Raw genomic sequence first — 16,638 nt, 5'->3', positions numbered from 1 at the left:
GAATATTAAATTAAGCTTCTCCTACAAAAAAAAGGAAGAAATATTAAGGACATGCTAGTACATGAGGAGGTTCAAAAGGCCTTTAGTTAAAAATAATAAAGAGGTGTTTTTGAAAGGAACTTCCCCATGTGGTACTTGTACAGCTTGCCAGTATGTAGTTAGAACTTTCCCTGTAATTAATGTAAAATTTTCAAGAACAGGGTCATTTTACCTGCAACAGTGAAGGGGTAATATATGGGATTAGATGCCCTTGTGGGACTTACTATTTAAGGGAAAGCAAAATAAGTTTTGCTACAAGACTTAAAGAACATGCAAGAGATATAAAGAAAAACAAACAGTCTAGCCCAGTGGTGGAGCAATTTTATAATTGTTGTAATGGGGATCCAACTGGTTTGCAGGACACAGTGTTACAACAATTAAAAAAGGAGTATCTTACATCAGAAGGTATAAAGTATAATTTATGGAAAAAAGTAATCTGTTTTTATTTTAAAATATAAGACACTTTACCCTATGGGTCTTAATAAGGAGTGCAACTGGAAATGTTTCCGAGTCCATTTTAAGGTTTTAAATTATCCTAACTGTATAATTAAATCTTGGGTGTGTCATTTATGTATAAAAGGAATTTTATGGAAAGGAAGTACATACTCTGTAAAGACTACTGGTAGCCGAGGTGCTAGAGGATTTTACTGTGCTTTTTCTTGATTTAATAAAAGACTGAGATTATTAGTAGTCTGTGACTCACGGGCTTGGAGGTTTGTGTAGTTTTCCATAGAAATATAGCTTGTGTTGAATAAGGTCTCTGGCCCAAAATGCCAAATTCCATAGTCTCAAATACTTGGACAGTTCATATTAAGGATTTATAAGTATTTTCCCCAGAAAATTTGGAAAACATTCTGCATTCTACACAAAATAACTTCTCTTGAGTTCTGAACTGGAACTCATATAAGTGCACAGAGCCAGATCATAGGTGGAATAAAGCAGCAACACTAGAAGCAGACAACCCAATACGCATCCATCCAAGTGAGATATGTGGGTGCTACTCATCCATCCAAGTGAGATATGTGGGTGCTACTCATCCATCCAAGTGGGCTATGTGGGTGCTACTCATCCATCCAGGTGGGCTATGTGGGTGCTACTCATCCAACCAAGTGAGATATGTGGGTGCTACTCATCCATCCAAGTGAGAAATGTGGGTGCTACTCATCCATCCAAGTGAGCTATATGGGTGCTACTCATCCATCTGGGTGAAATATGTGGGTGCTACTCATCCATCCAAGTGAGCTATGTCGGTGCTACTCATCCATCTGGGCGAAACATGTGGGTGCTACTCATCCATCCAAGTGAGATATGTGGGTGCTACTCATCCATCCAAGTGAGATATGTGGGTGCTACTCATCCATCCAAGTGAGATATGTGGGTGCTACTCATCCATCCAAGTGGGCGATGTGGGTGCTACTCATCCATCCAAGTGAGATATGTGGGAGAGACTCATCCATCCAATGAGATATGTAGGTGCTACTCATCCATTCACGTGAGATATGTGGGTGCTACTCATCCATCCAAGTGAGCTATGTGGGTGCTATTAATCCATCCAAGTGAGCTATGTGGGTGCTATTAATCCATCCAAGTGAGCTATGTGGGTGCTACTCATCTATCCAAGTGAGATATGTGGGTGCTACTCATCCACCCAAGTGAAATATGTGAGTGCTACTCATCCATTCATGTGAGATATGTGGGTGCTACTCATCCACCCAAGTGAGATATGTGGGTGCTACTCATCCACCCAAGTGAAATATGTGGGTGCTACTCATCCATTCATGTGAGATATGTGGGTGCTGCTCATCCATCCAAGTGAGCTATATGGGTGCTACTCATCCATCCAAGTGAGCTATATGGGTGCTACTCATCCATCCGGGTGAAATATGTGGGTGCTACTCATCCATCCAAGTGAGCTATGTGGGTGCTACTCATCCATCCAAGTGAGCTATGTGGGTGCTACTCATCCATCCAAGTGAGCTATGTGGGTGCTACTCATCCATCCAAGTGAGCTATGTTGGTGCTACTCATCCATCTGGGTGAAATATATGGATGCTACTCATCCATCCAAGTGAGATATGTGGGTGCTACTCATCCATCCAAGTGAGATATGCCGGTGGTACTCATCCATCTGGGTGAAATATGTGGGTGCTACACATCCATCCAAGTGAGCTATGTGTGTGCTACTCATCCATCCAAGTGAGATATGTGGGTGGTACTCATCCCTCCATGTGAGATATGTGGGTGCAATTCATCCATCCGGGTGAAATACGTGGGTGCTACTCATACATCCAAGTGAGATATGTAGGTGCTACACTTCCATCCAGGTGAGATATGTGGGTGCTACTCACAGGCCTGGGTTTTCAGCTGAGTGAAGTTGTAATCTGCCAAGAATTGTGCTACGTCATTATGCAAGTAAAGTCAGTGGAAGTCATTCACACTAACTACAAAAATGCAGACCTGTTTTGATAACCATGCCTCCCTATGGCAAACACAAAATACTTAGGGTTAAGCAGTACAGGAAAAGCTGCTACATGTATAAGTAGCCTTAGGTGTTGGCATATTACTGTGAATCACAGAGACAGATGTAAAAGGAACCTTCATTTGCATACAAAGTTTGTAAAGGACCTTGAATCTATGTGTAAGCATTATATTACCTGGGGTTTACTGGAGTTATGTGACCAATTAGCTAGGAAAGTGCAGACTTTTTAAAAGAAGGAAAAATAATAGAAGTAAAGCAAATTCATTTGAAACAGTTTAAAATGAGGTACGATTATTGTGTTCACATGTTTGTTTTATATATATAATGTTCATATTATCGCATGGGCATATTATGATGGGCATGTTATGTTACTGTAATTTGTAAACGAGAAATTATTACAGCACCAGAAATGATTAGTGACTGCACCTGATAAAGTACTGCCATTGTGTGAATGAAAGCATTTATTTTATGTGATTAAACCTGGGTCTAGCATCTACTGTGGCATTTTAATTCATTTTATTTTTCTTGGTTTGCCAGATTTGTTTGGCTAGTTTTGAGTCTGCATGTACATCTAGAATTAGTTCTGACTTGCACTCCTGCCTGAAACCAATAAAAAAATCCATGGCATAGCACCCTATTGTAAATTACAGTTTAAAGCTTAACCTTCCATGAGATCACTGATTTTTTTGGTGCTCTGCTGGCTGTACTTTCTAACATAAATCTCATCAAACAAGTAACAATGGGTAGTCAGTCATCCCCTTCCATCCATGGATCAGAATGATTATTTAAACAGAAGAGGTAGTGAGATTTTCTACCTGTGGCAGTAGCATAGCACAATCAATACAACTGCCAAGTATAAGCAGTTTATGGGTCTTGGTGCATTGCTATCAGTGACATTTATTTTTAGCACTTGCAGGAATGGGTAACATGCTTTAGAGGTAAGCTGAAAGACCTAAACAAATGACATTTGTTTCTTATTTTAAATAGTGATTTACTGCTCCCCCTCCACGTATTACTTGAACATGTACACTGAAGTTTGCAAATAGCATATTACCATCATCTCTGCCATCTAGGACTGGAGGAATAGAAGGACAAACTGACAGCATGTAGACATTTAGAAATGTTTTGATATACAGTAAGAATATTCTGTGTTAACAAATCAAAGGAATTAGGAAGGCTAGAGAAAAATAAATGAGCAAAGGTACAGACACATTATCACAGAATAAATTAAGTATTAGGGAATGGTGGGCATGCTCAGTATAGAGGGGTATAAAGAAAAATTATCAAAAGCTCACAAAAAATTATGCAACAGATGTGGCTGGAAAAGATAAAGGCATTGTCACTGTAGGGGATGCAGGGGGATTTGAACTAGAACCAGGATGTTAGGGAGACCAGGATTTGAGAATATTTGTGGTCTCCACCAAGTGATTTCTCTTCTGACAACCCCCAGCACTGGAATTTGAAAAGACAAAGGATGTTGGTGCTGGGTAAAAATGAGACTTCAGATACCACTGTATCTTTCTCATGTGGAGTCTTGCCAGGAGTATCATAAGAACTGTTATGCAATGAGACCCAAAAACGTGAGGTATTCCCTCACAGTGTCTGAAGTTTGAGTGGAAAATCTTAGAAACAGATCTCACAATCCTGTGTGAAGGAGTCAAAAAAGACTATTGAATGTTCTGTTGAAATCCCAACTTGTGTAAGAGATTTCTCACCCAACTAAGAGATTCCTGACACTTTGTTGTAAAATACTCTGCAAAGGTAAGTAATTTGTCTAAATGTTGAAAAAGTTGATATCCTATAGCCTGAAATGAACTGTAACTGGAAAAGGACACTTTGTGAATACTCTTAGTACAATGGGTAGTCCAAAGGGTATGGCAGAGAACTGATAATGTAATCCAGACATACAGAATTTTAAGTAACAGCTAAAGTATAGATAAATAGGGATGTGATGATAAGTATCTTTTAAATCCTGGGATAGCATATAATGGACAGGTGGAAACAATAGATTCTAAAAATCATAGTTGCAGAAGTATACATTTTCCCCATATATATCAATAATCTTCCCATCCTTATCGGAAAGAGTAGTACACATATATACTTACAAATATTTCAAGCAAAGCCTTCTAGCTTGCCAATATATGAAAACACTTGTTCAATAATAAGTTTCCAGGCTGTCCTTAAAAATATCTAAACTAGTACTTGCTTTAATGTAATTTGGTAGTCTGTTCCATGCATCTGCTATTCTGTTAGAGATCCAATTAATACACTTCTCATTCCTATAGAATCTTTTTTTAATTTCTCCACATCTTTTGGGTTTCTAATATCATGATGGGAATGGACCTAAGTCAAAGCATGATTAAAGTTCATGAAATTAGTATTGTTTCAATCTTTGATGTCAGCCAAAAGTGCTCTTTGCAGCACCCACAATATGCCCAGTAATGACTCCTTCTGCAATTCATATGGAGTTACATGTATATTGATAGCATATCTAAATAAGATTGTAGATCTTTTTTTTATAAGACCCATTGCTGCTCCTACTATTGGAACTGTCTGTGTATCTTTATTCCACATTGCTCTTGTTTCTGCCTGCAAATCCAGATATTTTATGACTTTGTGTCTCTCTGTATGCAAGACACTATGTCACTGGGTGTGGCGATTTCAATGATCAATGTTACTTTTGTCTTCTTTTCTTGCACCACTAAATTTGTTTTTTTACATCTATCTTTTGAACTGTTGTAATGGATGATCACATGAGATATAAACTTCATCATTTTCTATGGTGATTTGTGGCTCATGTTTCCAGTGTTTTTCAACCACTTCAATATGATAATGTTTGCACAATCCCCAGTGCAACAGTCTTGCCATGTTATTATGCCTTTTAGTACACAGTTCTTCTACCATTAGTATGTCACAACCAGCAACAAGGTATGCGACTGTTTCCAATTCATTTTTACAAAACCTACATTTGTTCATTTCTCCCACATGTTCAATGAACTTTGTAAACCAGCGTGTACATAGCCCACTATCTTGGGCTGCCAATATTAACCTTTCATCTCTTGATTTGAATTCACCTTTCCTTAATCATTCCTGCATTTGTTCCTGATCAACATGAGGTCCTTCTAGAAGTTTTCTATACTTGCAACTATATTTATGCTTTTTCCACATTTCTTGCCTTTTCATCTAGTCCTTCACATTAGATTCTTTCTTTTGTTTTTTTTGGCACATTCAGTTGCTGCCTGATTTGTATCTACTTCTGGTTTGATTTCCATTCCTGCTTGATGTTGATATGCATCTGCTAAATTAAGCAGAGAAGTCATCTTAGATTTATTCTCCTCATGTTTCAAAACTTTCACTACATTTTAGTCTTGTGAGGGATATGTGTGGAGTCCCACGATTGCCGATCTATATGTGTAATCAATTTCAAGGAAGCCTATCCCCCTTCCAAACTGGGAATATATAATATTGGTATGCACTGACTTTTATAAATCATTTGGTGAGCATGATGCATCCTTCTTGCTTTCCTATTTAATCTATCCGACATGTTTTGGGGCCAGTCAATCACTCCAAAACTGTAAGTTAGGACAAGAAGAACAAATTGGTTTATAGCTTGGATTTTATTCCTAGATGTCAATGCTGTTTTCAGAATTGATTTATGTCTTCTAAAGTATTCCTTACTAAGTTTTATTCACATTTATTCATCTTTTGTTGTTGATCCTTGATCAGTTCCCAAATATTTATACACTCTCTCTTGCTCAAGTTCTTTTATATCACATTCTTGTCCCAAATTGATATTTTCTGATGCTGCAGTTTTCGTGCTTTAACGGTTGCTTTTGCACAATTATCAAGACCAAATGACATTCTTATATCATCTGAAAAAGTTTCACAACCTGCAGCTGTGCTTTCAGTTCCTCATCTGATGAGCTATACATTTTTAAATCATTGACAAAGAGAAGATGAGAAGTCTTTACACTTTGTTGTTTTCTAGGAGCCAAATTATGACCATGGCCTAAGCTGTAAGTAAACAGCTTAATGGATTAATGGCAAGGCAGAATAGCAATGGTGACAGTCACCCTGGAATGTCCCCATTTGAATTTTTTTCATCACTGGGATAATAATCTGTCCTTTATCATGGCTTAATTGCAAAGTGGACTGCCACAGTTTTATGGTCATTATAATGTAGTCGATCAGTGTAGGGTAACTCTTATAAATTTTTAGGCAGTCTTTTATCCATGAATGTGGGATACTATGAAATACTTTTTTGTAGTCAATCCATGGCATACTTAGATGCTTCCCCTTTTTACAGTTCTCCACTATTGTTTTATTTAACAACAAATGATCCTCTGCTCCATATGACTTTCTTTTATTGCTCTTTTGTTCTACTGCCATAATTTTTTCTTCTAAATGACAATAAACTCTGTCTGCATCAATTCCCATGTATAATTTATACGTTGTCTAAGGCAAGTTATTGGTCTATAATTTTTAGGGTAGCTTGCAGGTTCACTCTTAAGCAGGGGCATTGTTTTTCATGTTGTTAGCCAGGTAGGTGTCTGTTTAGGGTGCCCATATAAATAGTTCTTACTCATGGCTAAATCTTCATGAAAAGATGGTAACACTTTTAACCAAAGGTTTGGTACTGCATCTGGGCCTGGGGTTTTCCAATTAGAGGCTTTTCTTAACTTTGTTTCAATCTATCTGGCTGTTACTTCATCCCATTTCATATCCTACACCTTTAAACTTATTGTTCTTTCTTTTACTTCTTCTATCCATTTAGCATCTTTGTTATGTTCCACAAGATCTTCATAGATACCTCTCCAAAATGTATCTATTTCTTCTTTTTTGGCTGTCTTTCAATTCCTTTTACCTTATTTCCCCATTCTCTATAATACTTTTTTGGGTCATCAATAAATTGCTTATTTTGTACTTTTCCTTTATATTTATCTGTGTATCTTCCAAGTTAGTTTGTTATTTGTGATAGTGCATGATAGATCCTGGTCTGTTCTAATATTGTGCATTGCTTTAATCACATCCATCTTTCTTAGCATTTTTGTTGATCTATTCCCTCTTTTATAATCTTCTAACAGTGACACTTCTTGTCTTAATTGTTTCATAGTTTTCTCTATTCAATACTTCCATGATGGTATTCGATTTCTCCCCTTCCTTTCCCTCCCTACCCTGTGTTCTTGTGGTAGAACTTTATCAGTTATTAATTTAGTTGCACAGTAATATATCCTGTTTACTTCTTCTATATTGCCTGGATCTCTATGGACAGTCCTAATTACTGCATTCATTTGTTTTATCAGACTTCTGACATTTTGTGTTTTGTTGACCTTCTGCAGTCTATTTCTCTTAATGATCTTAATATATCTATCTCTGTCTATTAAATCAAGCAACTCTTCTCTTAGCTCATTTTCTTCCAAACTGAGGGCACATTTCTTGTTTTACATTTCCTGCGGGCATTCTATAGAAAGGTCTACAGCATCTTCCTGTGGTACCTTCTCTTCAATTTCATACCATGACATCTGTTGCTCTGTCATATGGGAACTCACTGGCCTATCACTCCTCAACATTGACTGCATCAGAGTTCCCACAGTTTCCTCTTCCTTTCCTTGTTGTCTAGCTTCAAGTGAACATTTGTACTGGTTTCCTGTGGGGGGGGGGGCTCCAAAATACCTTGATAAGGCTCCTGATCAATTACTTTCTGTTCCACAGGTTTCCCCTTAAGTTAGATATCCATTGCTCTATCCTGTTGTGGTGCTTTCTGCATTCGATTTTCTACACTGAATCCTTCACTTTGCAGGTAGTCCATAACCTCAGTTTCTATTCCTTTAACTTCTCCATTACTTATCTCCTTTTCTACTTTTCCTCTTTGTCTTCTTATTTTTTGTATTGTAAAGTTTTCCATGTCTGGATTCCTTTGCCTGTATTTCTCTTCAAATATTTTTGGTGCTGCGCTTTTTGTATTGGTTAGTTTTGCTTTCTCCTTTGCATAGATATTACACCATATTAAATCTCTTTTTCTTTCCCCTGTCCATATTTCTTCTCCAGATGTCTCCTGATCTTCTGCTTTTCCTTACTTTGGGGACTCACTCCATCATGCTGTGATGTAACCTGTGTTAGACTTTCTACACCAAATCCTTCACTTTGCAGGCATTCCATAACTTCAACTTCTATTTTTTAACTTTTACTTTACTAATCTTCTTTTCTACATTTCATCTTTGTAATATTATTTTTTTTTATCATGAAATGTTCCATATCCAGATGTCTTTGCCTATATTTCTCTTCGAATATCTTTGGGGCTGCCTTCTCTATACTGATTATTTTGGCTTTCTCCTTTATATAAATATTGCACCATATCTCTTTCCCATGCCCATATTTCTTTTTTATACTTTTTAAATATCTCTAGATTTTGTTGTTTATATTTTCACACTTCCTCGAATGTTTATTTTTCCAAACAGATCAAAGTTTCTTGATCTATATACTGTTTTTTACAAATATGTTGTATTAATGAATGCACATTTTCATTTGAAGCTTCTGACAGTTTTCCTTGTGGAAGTATTTTTCTTTCCTCTAATTCCTCTCTTAATCATTTTGTATATCTTGTGTCTGGAAATTCTGTGCTTTTTGCATAATAGTAAAAATACATAATTTCTTTCTTATCCTCAATAGTCCACTCTTTTGTCTTTATAATTCTTCTTTGCACTATCAGTATTTGTGCTTTTTGTGGAATGCTACTTCCTTCTACAATGGGGGGGGGGGGGCATCTTCTACATACTGTAGGTTGTCTGATGATTCTCTAGCACTTTTTAATAACCCCAAACATTCTCAGAGGTAGTTGTCACTAAATGCCCTTTATACCTGAATAAGATCTCATCTTAGATATCTGTAAGAGACACTGTACAAGTTCAGATATTTTAGTCTTTCATAATAACTTAAATTTTCACATCCATGGATGCTGTTGGTATATTTCTGCTGTACTCTTTCCAGTTTACTCATGCTTGTTTTCTTATAAGGTTTCCATATTGTTATTCCATACTCAAGTTTGGGTCTAATGTAACTAAAAACAATGACTTCATCATTTTTGATTTCCTAGATTTTATAAATTTTTTTATACAACCTATGGTTTTATAATTATCATTAACCAATTGGTTGATATGATTAGAAAAACTCACAACTTAATCTATCCATATACCCAGGTCCTTACATGAGTCTACAGTTTCAATCACTGTGTGCTGTATTAAATATTCACCTTTCAATTTATGTCTCACAATCTCATATGCTTAGTTTTTGATGTGTTTATCAACATATTATTATCCTGTGCCCAACTGGTGAATTTAGTCAAGTTATTTTGTAGACATGCCTTATTTGTAACACATATGATCAGTTTACCCAATTTCAGGTGATCTGCATATAGACTGTAGAACATTTCAGAAGAAAACGCTGGTTCTGAAAGATACAATGTAAAAAAGTAAGGGCCCAGGACAGAGCCCTGTGGGACACCCTGACTGTAACCAAAGATTTTACCTGTCAAGTTTATGTATGATACTTGCCATGTCCTATTTGTAAGCCATGCAGCTATCCATCTTATCAAGAGTACATCAGTACCTAGTTGCACTAATTTATTGATCAGTGTTTTGTGTATGACCTTGTCAATTGCTGAAGTTACTTCTATATAAATTACATCATAGCACAATTTTGCATTAATAGCTGTTATTATATTGTTATAGAACATCATGTTACAGGTGGTAATAGCTTTATTTTCAACATATGCATGCTGATATATGGTTTCAAATCCCAACCTATTTAGTTCAGTACTGACAATAACTTATTCAATATTACCTTCTCCATTATTTTTCCAAAACATGAAAGTAGACTTAAGGGTCTATATGATTCCGGGTTTGTCATACTCCCCTTTCCTTTAAAGACAGGTTTAATAAGTGCATGTCTCCAATCTTGAAGAATCTCCCTATATTTATATGACCTAGTGAATAACAAATATAATGGTATCATAAGTTCTTGCTGAAGTGTTCTCAGGTCGTTGTTACTAATTCCATCTCCTCCCTGTCCTTTGTTTGGATCCAGTTTGTGCAGTTCTTTTTCAATATAACCTAATTTGATTCCAGTATATGGGGTTACCTGGATATCACTAGGACAACTTATCACCCCTTTTGTGGAGCCAAACTGTTTTGCATGAGATTTTGTAAATATATTTATAATTTGTTCTGTCTGAGAATACATTTTAGAATCTGCACTGTTTATCAATTTGTGTGTCTTTACTGCTTCCGCATCTTATATATCCATAAAAAGGTTTCCTATTATGCTCAATATCTTTATATAAATTTTCTTCAAATGTTTCTTGATTTTGTCTCATACTATGCATACTGTTTGCCCAGCTTGTTTATTTCAGTTTTCAAAAGTTGTAGTTCAACCTCTCTTCCATTTCTTATACTTTTCGACTCTCACCTTAATCAGATATCTTGTTCTTATAGAAATATATCCCCCTGATGTTGTATGCCTAGATCCGGATGTTAAACAATTTTTTTTTTTTTTGCACTCAGACAGTTTCTGTTTCTAAACTTTCCACATTCCATCTGCAGTTTTTCCACTGAATACCTCACTCCAATTAGTTTTAGATAGTGACTGTTTTACTTCCATATAATCTGTAATTAACCTTCTGTGCATTGGCTTACATTTCAGTTTGGCAGAATTATCTAGCAACAAACTAACTTTTTTAACACCATGATCACTGCACATCAACGGTGATAAAACGTGACTTGTAGTAACAGAAATTTCTTTAGGAACACAAACAAGGTCTAGTATGCTCCATCCCCTAATAGTTTTTTTTTACAATCTGAAGCAATTGTTGTTCCTGAATATACACTGTTCATAATTTCCTTACTAACATTGTTGAATCAATATTATTCCAGTCTGTTTCTGGTAAATTTAAGTTCCTAGCTAATATTATTCTTCCCTCCTGTGTTTCGTGCAAAAAATATATAAATTCCTCTAGGTCATCTGCACTTGACTTTGGTGGTCTGTACACTCCAACAATTGTTATATGTTCCAGGGTTGTCTTTATTGTCACAGTTACATAGTCTATAGTGTTGGTGTTATCACTGAACATGTAATAATCCACATGTCTCATATCTATCTTTAATCCCTATCATAACACCTCCACCTGATTTTTTTGTTGGAATGTCTGTTACAGTAAAAGCATTTATACCCTGACAGAACTGGTTTCCAGTCATTGTTCTTTAACCATGTTTCACAAACAGTAACAACATCAAACTTGTGGAAATGTAGCAAATTTTCCAATAAAATTATTTTATTATTAATGCTCCTAGCATTAACAACCATCTGAGATGCATCAAATATTGCTATCTGTGAAATGTTACATTTTTGATTTGGCAAAAATCCTGCCTAGTGTTTGTCAAATATTACAAAATATCTGCTGCAAAAACTCTCTTCCCTGATTTTGACAAATGCACGCCATCCTGTCTGAACACATGTGCCCAAAACTAGGCTTGGATGCTCTACACGTTTCCATTTTTTAAAACAGAACGTTTTCTCCATGTAGGTATTTACCCCCAAAAATCTTTTCATTCATGATAACCTGACTATCCTTTCTATAGGTGATTTATGGAAAATATGTCCTAACATCAGTACATGCGATACTATCTAAGAGGGCTGTCAGTTCCCTACTAACAGTTAGAGAATCCTTGCAGATGACATCATTTGTACTGACATGAATAAAAATGGATCCATACATCTTTATATTAAGGAGTTCCAAGGCTTGTCTCATGCCTTCTATTTTTGCTCCTGGTAAGCATAACACTTCAATGTTCATTATCTTCTCTGCAGATACAGGTATCAGTTTCTCTGATAATTGAATCACCCATTACAAGAATATGTTTTCTCGCCAGCTCTGAAGAACCTTCAGCTTTTTATACAGTAATATCTGCTCTATCAATTATTATTAAGGATAGATCTTAATCACCATTAGTCTTATTAATCCCACTGTTTTCATTGTGTCTTAAATTCTCATCCAAATAGTATTGTAAATCTACAGCTTGAGCCATGTAGTCAGCATCTGTCTTTCTCTTCATTTTTCTTACAGTGATGTTCTTCAATCCTTCCACATTTAATTTTGATTTCTTCCTTTTCACCTGCCTCTTGCCTCTTTTTTTCTACCTTCTCTTTTGGAAAAATTATGCCTTTTTCTGTAGACTGAAGGTTTTCAGATGGAAAAGTTATTACCATTCCCTGTCACCTGTGTGTTGCATAACAAAGCAGTATCCTTTTTAGTAAGTATTATCTTTACTTTACAGTCATTAATGAGTTTCTTTTTCTTCCTTGTTATTTGTTGTGAATGTCTTCCTTTCTTTCTTTTTGTTTCCTTCTAAACAAACTGGATCCTCAGATTGCTGAATACTTGCATCTAGAATTCCAGGGTTGTCAGTGGCATCATCTTGTTTCATAGGGGTTGAATGATCTTTGCAGAAAATAGATGCATAATTTCCAAAACGCTCTCTATTTGTTCTATGCCTAACATTATTTATTTCACCAGTCCAGTCATTAATATATGAAACAAGAGTTCTCCAAGCCATGCCAATTGCACAAGTGCAACCATCATTATTAAGTCTAGATTTACTTCTAGCAATGGTAAGCAAATCATCCAGTCTTTGACACAAGGAACACAGATCACCAGTATTATCAGCTGTTACCTTTAAATATGCATAGCATTTATTACACTGTACAAAATATTTGTGCATTAGCAAGTCGTTGACTTCATATGCATTTAAGGAATCCATGTTCAGCTTCAAATTAGTAAAATATTGTAAAAGAAAAGAATAATCAAAATTAGTAACTACAGAATTCAAAGAGAACTTAAATCAACTTCTATGACAAAAAAATCACATGAGCAATATACAACTGAATACTAAAGTAAGTGCAGTAAACTTGTCTCACAATACAAGTTCTGCAAGCCAGACAAAAGTTATAATTCCTTTATGTTACTATCACTGGCAGTCGAGGATTGTTTAGATATGCTCAGGATTTTCCTCTCTGCAGTCTATTTGAATTTATATCTGTCTAGGCCCCTTGGGGTGGCTACGGCTTGGCTGTCTAAAACCTATCCCTTTCTAACAATCAACAGTGAAATTAAAGGTATAAAAAACAAAATATGAATCAAAGTAAATCTTGTTAACAAGCTAGCCCTTCCTGCCTACTAACAGTGAAAAACAGCGATGACCAATAAAATATAAATTCAAATAAAACTTCTCTTACCAGTCAGCTCCAAAATAAATCACAATCTAAAGTAGGATTGATTAGACAGTCACAGTATTTTCCTCTCTGTAGTCTGTGTGAATTTATAGCTGTCTAGGTCCCTTGGGGTGAATTAGTTAATACTGGAATTAACTATTTTTTAGCTGCATTATGTGGGTTGGGTTTTAGAAGAGTGCATAAAAACTTAAAAGATTGTGGAACTTTCTACATCCTAGCTGCCTTTTTAGTGGCAGCTGGCTGTCTATCAGGAAAATTGTAGGCAGTAAGGCACATATCATATAATGCTTACAGAATGGAAGGAATAGATGAAGGTTATGGAAATTCCTTCTGTAACAGCTTATAGTATTTTCTGAAGGACTGAGAAACCTCAGTGTTCTTATACTGAAAATACTGGACCATTCTGGAAATAGGCTTAGCGAAAGACAAACCTTCACAGGGAGAATTAGAAACTGAGCTCACCTCTGATTCTGAATCAGAAATCTGAGGAGAAAAGCCTGTCTCTGTCCCATCATGATCCTGTCCAGATTCAGAATCTTGTCTCTTCAGGAAAAGAGGTATCCCTCTTTCATTTACTAGAATCTATTTTATAAGAAGGATCAATAGCCTGAATTAAACCATGATTCAGACCCGGTAAATCACTCCCATCCAAGGAAAGTTGAGGAGGAGTAGATACATATTTAGTTTTCATCTTCTTTTTGATGGAAAAAATGGAGCCAACCATGTTATTATTGCCAGCAGCAGCATCTCCAGGGATGGGCACAACATTCTGACCAAACAGGGAAGCCTTCCCTGTTGTCTCTCTCAGGAGTGACAAGAGTGACTCTCCTTTCCCCATTGGGAAACTCAACAGCCACAGATGATGTCACTATCCCCCAGACCATAGTGGCTGTAGGTGCTGTACCTGAGGGACCTTGGGTAAGAGGTCTAAGGTACAACTAATGGCCAGAAAAGAGTTATACACTGCAGCTGAGGCAAACTGCTAGCCTCCTGTGGAGACAAAGACAGTTTGCTTAATTTTTATCTTTTTGTGGCTAGAAGAAGTTTGCTCCATGGTCAAGCTGAAAATGGTACCTCTTTCCCAGGGAAATCAAGCAGCAGAAGCCATAAAAGTTTAACATATTTAAAAGTCACTTTTTTCACAGAAAAAACATAGTAGAAATCATTTTAAAGCAATTTATCATCCAGAAAGATAAATACAAACAAAATTTCTCCACAGAAAAAAATGTTTTTGAAACTATTTTAAAAACTTTTAAACTGACAGGAAGAAAAAAAGAGTGCTGCCATTTAAAAATACAATACAGCCTATTGATAGTCTGATAAAACACAGATTCTTAGCTTTAAAATAAGTTTTCCAAAAAAGAAAGTGCTTTCAAACAAACTTTTTGTTCTATCTTTTTTTAATAGGAAGATTATTTTTCCCCAAAGGGAGTTTATATGCCCACAAAAGGAATGGCACAAGCTGACCACTGATCTTCGGACGCCTCAGAGAAGAGTATATTCTTCAGCTGCAGGAAAGCTCTGAAGGGCTTAGCCCCTGAACTTGTATTTTAGAAAGCTCAACTCAAACTGACTAATGGTCTGGCAGGTAGACAGTAGTACTCTGAAGCTTTGTAAGCTGGCCAAATGTTATATCCTTGCAGGATATAACCCTTATAATTTAGTCTACTGCAGCAGTGATCAATATGAAGAACAACTCTTGTAGTCATGTAAGGAATAGAGCACATTTAGTGGCCGTAGATTCTAGATGAACTGCAAAATTCAGTTATACTTTAGTGTTCTGGAATATTTCTTATTAAATTCTGTAAAACTTAAAAATGTCATTCAATGTGAAGCTATTTACACTTTATACTATTATAAAATTCAGTGGCTCACTAAAAAAACAAAAATCAACATTTTTTGGGCTTTTCCTCCACCTCCCACAGACCATCAGGCCTTGTATCCTGTCACCAATTTTTTCCTCAGCAGCTATTAGGAGTGAGGGTTGAATAGACCAGGGAGAAGTCATCATACTGCTGGCTGGGGGAATTAAGACCTATTCACCATGCCAGTTCCATGCTGTGGATGCGTGCCTCCTCTTCTATGGCCCTTCCTCTAACAGCCTGCTGCACAGTGCTCTGTTCTCCATGCTGAAGCCCAGCAACACAATCATTGCACTCTACCTGATACATAATCCCTTTGCCTACTCCTGAGACAGGGGGCATGGTCCCACTCATTTCTCTCCCTACTGTCAGCACATCTTCTACTGATGGGGCCACTAACTGACCCCCTGGTTTCCTGGGTCATAGGCAGTGCTTTTTCCCTCATTGCCATGAAGCTGACATCAAAACAAATGTCTTATTTATGAAGATAGTCAATTATGAGCATGAGGAACATGTTTTACTTGCTAAATGTAGAAATTCCACAAGTGACATCAGTTATGTGCTGTTACAAATTGATATGACATTCCATGTATAAATCAAACATTCTGAACTGCTTCAGCTTTGACCTATGGCTTAACAGAATACCAACCTATGTTTGTGGGAAGTATTCATTATTTTGATAAATGAGTCTTTGTGGTTGCTACATTTGCATAATGCAGACGTTGTCCTGTTCGTAAGGGCTTTGTAAATATTGCATGCACCTGTCGTTTGTCATCCAGGTATCACATTGCATTTAGTTGACATTGTATAAAAATTTTAACTTTATTGTCTGCTGAAATAAATGTTACCTTTTTAACTTAAGTAAAGCAATGTCAGCCTTTCCAGGTTCCAAGATAAGATCTGAAAGATCCAGTATTTGCTTTGATGGTTCATCTGAAGCCTCTTTATGGATTCCTAGGTGGACTTTATAAAAAG

The 16,638-nt window shown here is 36.4% G+C and overlaps 1 protein-coding gene across 1 annotated transcript in view; it reads right to left on the bottom strand.

The window, feature by feature from the left end:
- PLG (plasminogen) overlaps nt 1–16,638 on the bottom strand; it is a 791,307-nt gene that overhangs the window by 54,485 nt on the left and 720,184 nt on the right. Inside the window, exon 16 of the mRNA XM_044067896.1 lies at nt 16,512–16,638. This exon is cut by the window's right edge and continues 14 nt beyond it. Coding sequence (XP_043923831.1) covers nt 16,512–16,638 — 127 coding nt within the window. The remainder of the gene's footprint in view (nt 1–16,511) is intronic.

This window comes from Protopterus annectens, chromosome 1.part0 (genome assembly GCF_019279795.1).
Source record: "Protopterus annectens isolate FY-2018-M chromosome 1.part0, PAN1.0, whole genome shotgun sequence".
NCBI lineage: Eukaryota > Metazoa > Chordata > Ceratodontiformes > Protopteridae > Protopterus > Protopterus annectens.
This window is presented reverse-complemented; position numbering and strand designations above follow the sequence as displayed.